The sequence below is a fragment of the Schistocerca americana genome, chromosome X (genome assembly GCF_021461395.2).
Source record: "Schistocerca americana isolate TAMUIC-IGC-003095 chromosome X, iqSchAmer2.1, whole genome shotgun sequence".
Lineage (NCBI taxonomy): Eukaryota > Metazoa > Arthropoda > Insecta > Orthoptera > Acrididae > Schistocerca > Schistocerca americana.
The window spans coordinates 905,138,779-905,149,478 of record NC_060130.1 but is presented as its reverse complement, the minus strand read 5'-3'; the positions used below and the strand labels follow the sequence as shown (position 1 = coordinate 905,149,478).

At 34.5% G+C, this 10,700-nt stretch overlaps 1 protein-coding gene across 1 annotated transcript in view; it reads left to right on the top strand.

Moving 5' to 3' along the window:
• LOC124555594 (protein tipE) overlaps nt 1-6,758 on the top strand; it is an 80,373-nt gene extending 73,615 nt beyond the window's left edge. Inside the window, exon 2 of the mRNA XM_047129559.1 lies at nt 5,506-6,758. Within this exon, the coding sequence (XP_046985515.1) occupies nt 5,506-5,763 (258 nt within the window). The 3' untranslated portion in view covers nt 5,764-6,758. The remainder of the gene's footprint in view (nt 1-5,505) is intronic.
• The last annotated feature ends 3,942 nt before the right edge of the window (nt 6,759-10,700 follow it).

Sequence of the window (10,700 nt, the reverse complement as noted above, 5' to 3'; positions counted from 1 at the left end):
TGCATTAAATACTGTATTGTGATTTCAAAAAATATGCTATTGCCAAACACAGCCTCATGAACAAACATGTGATTATGTTTGATGATACAGAAATATTATCCTGTGCTGCTGCCAGCTAGGATTCTATCATCAAGCAAGTTGTTCAGATCAGAGTGTGTCACAACTTTAACTAGGACAGTGGCTACACCTTAAGTGATGCGTGGAAATGGTTGATTGATGCTGAAAGGCTACTGAGAAATAAGCTGAGTCATCCACCATCCAACAAAATCAGATTTGCTTACAATGTACTTTAGTAACAGACATCGACATAATCTCTGGTAGTACAATATAAGGAAGTTCTATGGCATCCTGATGACTCCATGACATAACTCAGTCAACTAAATGATGTACCTAATGGCTTACTGAAATATCCTGATAGTAATGACAGAGGAATCCATCAAAAGCCTGAGATCAAATAGAAATCTGATATTGCAAGCTCTGTGAAGCATTTATTCACATGACACTTCAGACACAAAACTGCTAATACTATTTGAAAGAATGGTTACCATAATCCTGGCTGTCTGAAGTGATTTGGATTTTTTGGAAAGCCAATTTCTTCCATATCTTATATCATACAAACCAGGACCCACAAAACATGAGTATTTCCCTGATACAAAGAATTATTAAGAATATACCCACTACTTATTACAACAAACAAAACTGGAAAAAGTATATTTTCAGACCTGAAGTCAGTCAAACCAAAACTTCAACCTTTACCTTAGAAGAAAGGCTCAATATTTTGGTTTTCCTCTATTATAAGTACCTTCATTAGCATGGAGTGAGAGTGCAAACAAATTAACCAGTAATACTTTTTAATATTTTCATTTTAAGGTTGACAATTTTGGGAAATATTGTATCTGAATTAAATATATCATATCTAAAATTTGAAATTTGTTTGGTCAGTACATTCCTTTTGTTAGCTTACATTTCCATAACAAATATATAAGCTTATAGTGACAGTATGTTAGTTTTGAAATTAAAACATTTATTTTTCCATGGACACTAATTTCAGCTGTTTATTGTTTTAAAAATAGACAGTAGTTAACAGAGATGTTAATAAATTGTGTTCAATAAAATGATTATATCAGTTTTATTCACTATTATTACCTTATCATTTCATTGTATCACGAATTATATAGTAAAATTTCATGCAGTTGAATAATAAATCTTACATGCTGCATTACACACTTTTATGATAATAAAGGAAAAACTACAGAGGGGTCCAGAAGAATGTAGACACTCTGTAATAGTTAATATATTTGGAAAGAAATGACATACTGTTGCAAATTTGCATGGTAGTAGAGTCCATTGTTTTCTCAGCAGATCTTGGCATGCATCTTCTGGCAGATGCAATGCAGCAATGAATGAATTAAGATTGTTGGTTGAGTAATGCAAGTCCATGTTGAAATGGTACTGAAAGTATGGAGAACATGATGGAGGTACAACAGTAATGGTGTATGTGTATGGAACCCAGCCACTAACACATGCAAAAATTTACCATGTTTGGGATAAATTTGAATCTGATGGTACCATTCAGGATAGTCATAAGGAAAGTTCTGGGTGTCCAAAAACATCAACAAGCCCAGCTTCAAACACTGCTGTGTTGCAACATTTTACTAGGTCATGTCAAAAATCTGTGAAGCAGGGTGCACGTGAAAGTGGCATAAGCTGATCAAGTGTACAACACATCCTGAAGGCTGCAGAATGGAAAGTTTACAGTCTGAGATCGCTGCACACTATGAATGACAATAACCAGGGTCAAAAGATGGAGTCCTGCAAGTGGTCTGAGGGCATGCTTCACAAGGATGAATAGTTTTCAAGGATGATTAGCTGGTCTGACAAGGCACAATTCAAAATAGCAGTACTGCAAACTACCACATCTGTGTGTACTGGCCTCCTGAAAATCCTCACATTCATGAGGACAAACTTGTTAATACACTGGGTGCTAATGTGTGGTGGGTTTTTCATTGCATGGTTTGACTGGCCTATTTTTCTTTGAAGGTACTGAAACTGGTGAGGTGCATCTTCATATGCTGCAAACATCAATTTTACCTGCACCTGAGAGGTATTTAGAAATGAAAGATTTTACCTACAACAAGATGGTGCTCTGTCTCACTATCACAGAGATGTGAGAGCCTACTTGGATGAAAATCTACCCAGACAATGGGTGGGTCAATAGGAGCTGTTGAGTAGCCATCATGCTGTCCAGTTCTTACACTGCTTGACTTATACCTTTGGGGAATCTTGAAAAATGAAGTTATCAAAAGAAGCCAGTTACAACGAATGAGCTATGAGAAACTTCCAAGGTGTCCTATATGGCTGTGACACCAGAAACTGAAAGCCATAGCTCGGTCAACAGTTCAGCAGCATCAGCATTATGGGTGGGTCAAAAAGTGTGGTTTCAACCTGCAGAAATGGTGTTCAATGATCCTGCAAAATTGTATCGTGAATTGCAGTCACTGTTCATCAGTGGCAATGGTGACACGCTTTCTGCTCCTTGGTGCTTCTTCCATATTATTTCTTCCACGTTTGAAGCTGGTAATCCAGTTTTTTCCTGTTGCATAAGATGGAGCACTGTCCTGAAGTATATTCCATATGTCCTCTGCAATTTCCTTGGGTGTCATACCTTTCAAATGAAGATATTCAATCGTAGTATGGTTCTTGATTCTCTTGATATTCACCATTTTGCTTACACTATGGTATACAATGCATCCTAGTGGCACAACTAATGAAGCTGGAGTCGCAAAATTTGACTTGCATACCCACAAAGGGTCCCCATAGAAGTAAGTGGTGGTGTTTGTGCAAGACATTATGGTAACTATCTGAGGTTATATACTTTTCAACCATCCCTCATATTTGGCTGCTGATGGGGATCATTTTGAACACACAAAATAACCTCCCCCCCCCTGCATGAAGTGTCACAGTATGTCATTTTGTCCCATTAATATTGTCTATCAGAGAGTGTCTATATTTTTCTGGACCCTTCTGTATACAATACTCTCTAACTTGAGCTTGAGTCTATAATTTCTTGTGAGAGTAATATATATCACTTTTTTTTAAATTTTTCATTCTGCACCATAATAGTTTTATTTTGTGTTCCCCAGTTCATCTCATACAGCTTTCACACATATTAGTTACAAACCTGTCAGCAGTATCACAGGCTCCACATAATAAAAAATCTGTAAGGTGAACTACATATTTTATTGTTATTGTTGTGCTGTTAAGCTCATGGATCCCCACCACTTTGCACCATAATGGCAGTTTTTGAAGTATAGATGTAAGTGTAATCTCACAAAATAAGTATCTCTCTTAAGTTATCAATAATTTGGAGGGTGTCCTTACATGTTATTGACACAATTATTACTGAATCTTGCTCAGTTTAAAGTCTGAATTGTTCTCTAAAATGAACCATGTTTTGGTTTAAAACTGTTTCTCTGATCAACATTTGAATCCCAATGATTATTTTACATATGCAGTGTTTCTCCATCTACATCTTGGAACACATCACTCATACCTTATCTGGTACCGCGTGCCACGGAATTCGAATCCGCACCATATGTCATGGACGTCGAAGGCCCATAGAGGTCTCTGCACCATCACGCTGTAAGCTGTGGCGGCGCGTGCCTCCTGGCCCGCTTTTAGTGTGAGGGTCCCAATGGCCAATAGCGGTGCCCCCAATGGCATACTTAAGCGCCTGTCTCGTGCTAAGCCAGCAGTCTAACATCATGTTGCGTATCAAGACATATCGTCTCAGACAGCATATTGACTTCGTGTTTCTATTCCAGTGGACGTGGTTGTCTTGTTTGGTTCATTACTCTGTTGTCTGTTCTTGTTGTGTTATAAGGTCCTCCGCTGGTCGTGTCCATCCTCTCCTGTTGTGTTGTTGTTCGCGGGCCGCTCCGCGGGTCCCGCCGCATTTCCGTCACTACTACCCCACGACCGTTCCAGTCGTTGTTACAACACCTTATCATATTACTGTGAATTAATAGAATTAATTTACTGACTAGCATTCACATGTTGTATAACATCGATAAATGATATTTTGTCTGCACTGAAAACATACACTTACAGGACCTAGCAAATCTTTGGTCATTAGGCCACATGAGTCCCCAGGTTGATAATCCACAATTGAGTTTGTGTTTATTTACATCTCTCTGTACATGGAAGGATAGTCTCTAGCTCAGGTTATTCACATAACTTAATTTTGTTCAGCATAATTGATGTTATATGAAAAGCCTGCCACTGTGTTGTTCATGGTTTAAATAATGAAAAACTGCATGGTGAAGCTTTTCATTAATTAAATCGGTACTCATATAAATACTGGTAGGCAATTAGAACCAAGAAGTAGTAGTTTTGAGTGGTTTGTGATACACTGTCCATGAAGGTCTCAGAATGGATCAGTGTTTTGAAAGAAAATAAAGGTCTTCAGTACTTGAAGAACATTGTTCTTATTGCTCTTCTAACTTCAGATGGTTGAGTACCAAGGATATCCTCTACTCACATTACCCTTAACTGATTATTGAAGAGTATGTTCCTGTGAGCTGAAAACTAATGGTGAAAGGTAGTGGGTAGTCATATCACCAGACAGAGTAATTTTTGTACCTGTCTGCTACACCAGTTTGCTCTATTATGCAAGATCATCATGTAGTCAGTAAGCATGTTCTTCACAAGTACCTCACTCTTTGACAGAGAAGAAGATTCTACATATAACTTTGTTGGTCAAGGATAATGTTCTCTTGCATAGTTTCCAGGCAATAAAAAAATATGTATGTACTATGATGATATTCAAACTAGATTGCAAAAAAAAGAGCGGAATGTTTGAAAATAGGGGTGCACCAGTGATATCTGTCTTTTTAACTGTTAGAGGTGTGGTAAAATACACAGTGCTGAAATATAAATAAACACTTCCTGATAAGTGGTAGATTGATTAAAGCCTTCCTCAAGTTTCAGGAGTACTTAAAAAGCATCCGTTCAAGGTAGCATCACGACAGTTAGTTTTTTCATAACTGCAGTGCTCCAGCATCAGTCACAAATGTAAACTAGCGTTTCTGGTAAAATGACTTCAAAAGTTCTTCTTAAACACCCTCACTATAGTGAGGGTCTTGTTCCCATGAACAATGCAGTGTTCACAGTAAAGTGATTTTCTCTGGACAGAGAGCTATTACAAGAATGATACAAAGGACATTCCTAACAGAGAGAAAACACATGAAAACAGTAGTACAGTGTGTTAGTCCATAGCATGAAGAGTTGTATTAAGTAAAAAACAATTAATTTAAAAAACTGAAGGAAAATGGGCTGACATGCTGAAATTCCTTAGTAGCCATTCCATATTAAGCACTCACTGAACTAAATTTATGAAGCATTTCTTTGCAAAATTGTTTAATGTATTTAAAGATAAAATTATATTTTTGCAAGAGAGGAAGGGAATGATTTCTCTAAAAATATATATTGTTCTGAATTTTTCAGGTTAACTGTACGGTTTTTGCCAAGCAGTATGGTGAAGTTGGGAAACAACCATTTCCTTGTTACTACAGCCGCACCTATCCAGAGATGGTTGTTGCACAGTACAGTTGGGAAGATAACTTACGTCAGCTAATATTGTCACTTCTCATACCAAATTTGATATTTGGTGTGTCAGTGGGTGTTTTGTGCTACTGGTACTGTCCTGGTTGTGGCAATGGTTGTGGCCAGAGTGCCAATAAATTCCCATGCAAGGAGGAGTGAGTACCTAACATGTACATTCACCATTTGAGAAGTCTAATGTTACATGAATCTAAACTGTTGCTTGTGATAACTTCAACTTGTGCTGATAACTTGATGCTTCTTTTTGTCACTGAATGAAATAAATAATACATTATAAAAATTTTGAAGTCAGGATATTTTTCTTGGATACTGTTGAGATATATTATATTAAATGGCTTTGAATAAATAAGAAAGGACAGTAGTGAACCAACTGCTGATACAGCTTACAGCTCAAGTTATGAGTTCAGGATTAGTACTCGAGCACCCATAAACAATTAAAGAGAAAGTTTTGTGCTTGTCTGGCAGTAAATTAGAGAAACGTTTGCTGTTCTTCATGATTCTTTCTTCATATTCTTACAAATTACTTCACTGTTAGCTAGAAATAATTTTTTATACTCTACCTTAAAATTGTTAAAACAATTTTTAAATTATGTTACGTTGCAAGAATAGTATCAGTTCCAGTTCTGTATGTATGTAAATGTCCAGACTTTGTACTTCAGAAATGCATGGATAATTGTGATATGTACTGTAAGAATGTAAAGTCCCTTATGCAAGTTTATACACAACAGTGCAATTTGGGGAAAACAAGATCTGCACTTATCATTTTAAATTAAATACAGAATGGCAAACAGAATAAAAATAGTCAATAGTATTTTTAGCTTTTAAATTAATAATTTTCTTCTAAAAAGCTAGAAGAGTAATATGTTAACACTGCACACCTCCTTCAACTTCAGATATGTTTCAAATTCTATCCTTCATTTCAGTCACTGAGGATAATCTCCTCAGTCCAAAACAATTATTGATTGCTTTTAGTGTGTTTGATTTATGATCAGGATTTACAACATTAACAGGAATAAAGATCTGTTTTCCTAAAATTGTGTGTTTCCCATACTGTATTTTCCAATATTAAACACACAAAATATCGCATGTGGTATTTGTCAAAACCTATCCAAATATTTAATTACAGTGTAACACAAGGTTGTAAAAATAGGATGCAGTGGACTGGTATGTTATCTGTCTACTTGGATCTTGGATGGTGTATAAATGTAAAATTTGCACATTGTAGTAAATGGTGCATGCTCATTTCGTCCCCTCCAGAATTGTAATCATCATTATTTATCATCATTACCACATCAGAAGGTAATAACACTTTTGTAGCAGACAGCTTTCCATTGAAGTGCACAAACTTTCTCTCCTAAGGATAGAATTACATTTAATTCCTTTTGAAAACTAGATACCAGTATCTTAATTCTCATGTTGTCTCATTTCATGAGATAAAATGACAGAATACAGATGAGGATCCTCATTACTGAACTAGTAGGAGAGCTAATAAAGTGTTGTAAAATAAGGTGAATGATATAGTCAGTGAGATGATGAGAGGAGTATTTATCTGTGTTATGGAATTTCAGAAATATTGTGTATGAGTATGCTAAAGTATTCAAAAAATTTCAGAAGAAGGAATGAATGTAATAGATGTCACCAGCATAGCTTTAGATAGGCTACCTTACTATTTGTTGTAGGAAAGAACTTACAAGCACTTTACGCATGGCTTATTGATGTAATTATAACCTGATTAAAAAGCTAGAGAAGACAACAATTGTCACGAAGGAACACAGATGTTAAAAGACAACACAGTTATAAGGCATTTGACTTCACTTACTATTTCTGAATTTTTTAAGGAATTTTCCCAGTTATAGATAGAATACATGCTAAAAGAGTGGTGTATTTGTTTCATCAGTGTCTCTTTCACCATTAATTTGTAACATGGAACTGATCAGAATTTTAGCTCCTTGAAACATGTTTCAATTGCTTTAATTATCAAGGAAACAGAATCATAATTAGTGTCAGACACAATGAAAACAGTGATTTTATAAAGCCCTTGACTGAACTCAAGGTCTGTGAGAACATGCTACAACACATATGATGAAATATATCCTTCCCTTTTTAAATTTACAAATAAAAATGGTTGTAAGTCAGAGGTATATAATAACAAAAACTTCTCATAATTTTGACGAATATTTGGTGAGTCAACTCTGCACTACCCATATAATATTATTAATTTGTCTAATCAGAATGACTTCAGTGTTATCATAACAACAGTTTGTAGGATGTTTCCAAAGATAAATAAGTTGACTCTTATTAACGTTTAATTCACATAATTTTTAACTATATATTTAAGCTTCAGGTCATACATATTATATTATTACCAGTTTTGACTTATTATGTAGTCATTGTTAGATGATTATGTTATATAGTAACTAATCACCTGTTACAACTAAGAAGGCATTCTCAACTGTGACAGTTGATGAGTTACTGTGTAAGGCATCGAAATCATCAGATGATAGCTTGTTAATAAATCACAACTGCTAATGATACCACTTGTCTGACCTAATGCTGAAATATATAATAAACAATTTTACAAGTCATCACTGCATGTTCCTTAAAGCAGCATAGAGTTTTAATTTTAAGTTTTTTATGTATTAGTACCAATATTTCGTACACTGATGTGGCTACTTCTGTGCTGGAGCAACTTTTTTATGCTCCATTTCTTTTACATTTGTCATGAAAAAGTCTTTGATATAGGCATTCCATAATGTCAGGGTAACAATGACTATGTCAGGATCAGAAAACAATATTAAGGTAAGGATAAACTCCTACTCACTGCAAATATGACACTCTGAGTTGCAGACAGGCACAACAAAAAAAGTTGTTGCACATTTAGATTTTGACCAAAGTCTTCTTCAGAAAAGAAAGCACACACACTTTCATTCAAGAAGCACACCTCACACACAGTGACTGCCATCATCAGCAGCTCGGACCAGAACTCAGATCAGAAAAATTTGATATGTTTGCTTAATTTGTAATTTTCCTTGACAATACTTTACACTCCTCAAAAACATACATACTCATCTTTATTAGCTTTTGACCATAGATTGGCCTCTTCTGACTTAATCACAATTTATAACATTAGTGGTAATAGGCCTTTGTATAATTTTTCAATATTCATTGAAAAGAACAACACAAGGATTACATGCACACAGGTAAGAGGAACAGGTTGCTGAACTGGTTTTACTTATTGAGCCACAGTAGATCTACAACTGAAAATGAAAATGATTACACAGTAATGGTGATGATGATGCAATAATGATGATGGCTCCATTGGCACGTAATTTGAAAATGTGAGTATGTTTTTTCTTTACTCTAATGAAACTGTATGCTTTATGATTGCTCCTTTCTGTCCAGCAGTCTCTCACTTAACCTTACTATTATTATTTTGCAAGATCACCTTACAGAAGCTTGTCTATCACTCGGAAACATATCACCACCCCTAAATGTTTATGAAAACACCTTTCTGTGTTTTGATCCAAAGAAAAGCATGTAGCAGTTAAATTCCATGTGCATGTGTGATTGTAAACTGTAAACATAAACTAAAATAAAAAATTGAAATGGAAGAATGTCTCTAAAGTATTTGATAATAGCACATTACTGTTATAAGGAATTTTATGAAACATCTACAGTTATGACAAGTTTTTAAATATATTTTGCAGTGACCACGAGCATCATGAGACTTGTTATGAAGAAGAGGATTACTAAATCACAACTATGTTATCATCAATATTTAAACACTTCTGGAGACATTATTCAGTACTTTTTCAATTTTTGTCTTTTTTTCATTCTCCAAACTATGAATTGGATAAGTAAATGTATGATTTTTTTTATGTACAAGACCATGGATTCTAGATTTCTTAAATCTGGGTCTGTATCAATGTATCATATTTTTGGGTGTAGTTTGCCACCATCATAAATGGTGCTCCATTTGCTGCACAACATATTCAGTATAATTTACACTGTTCACATTTTTAATAACCGTAAGTTAATGTGAAGTACTTGTTAACTTTTGTGACAAGTGATCAATTTATTATATTGTTGTAGTCTTCCTATAATTTGTTCTACAAAAGAGAAACTATAAAAGTATATGATAAATATTTTTATTTCATTATCAAAGCATGTTTAATCTTCCTTTTAAAAGGAAAATTACTAACAGAACATGCTTAAATAAATTATGATCTGTGAAGACAATACAGATACTGACAAAATAAAGTTATAAGGCTATCATGTTCTTTGCTTCCTATTCATGTGTTTGTCATGGTTGTCCTTCTGTGAGTTTATAAGGATAACTATGGATTCACTTATACTTCAGTTGTTATTCTCTTCATGAACGTATCACCATATCACCTAACTGAGTTTGGTTTCCCTACTTTCCATAGATACAATAAACATCTTTGTGACTACTTTCTCAATGAAGATAACTTTTTCTGAAAAGTGTAGGAAATATTTATCAGCAAGATTCTGCTCAACTGTATAACTGATTTGTACCTGACAAATTAGCACAGTAATTAACAAACAGTCTAATTTTATTCAAAGCTTCTGACTCACGAATAAGCCATGAAATATGAGAGACTTAGGCTTTATTACGTATATTATAAAAACAGTAATCTGAAAAAAATAGCTGGTATCCTTAGAACAACATATACATTTACTTTATGGTCAGTGTATTAGCTGATTGTTCTCATAGCAGATGTTGGACTAACAATCATTACTGCATCTGTGAAGCTAACATAAAACAGAACTTGGTTTGAAATTTTTCATTCATTTGTAAGTAAGCAGTGATTCATGTTGTGCAAAAATAAAATATTTAGGGAAACTATAATGTTTTCATACAGGTTAAAGATGACAATTTCTTAAAATGTGTCAGTTAGAAAAATTATTCTTTCATGCTGAAAATGCTATAAATGCTATACTACAGTGTCTCCCTAAATAAAAAAAGTAAGGTAAGAAAATTTGTACTTTGATAATATGAATTATCAGACAAAAGCTTTCTGTACATAATAGTCACATACCAATGGAAATGCTTATAA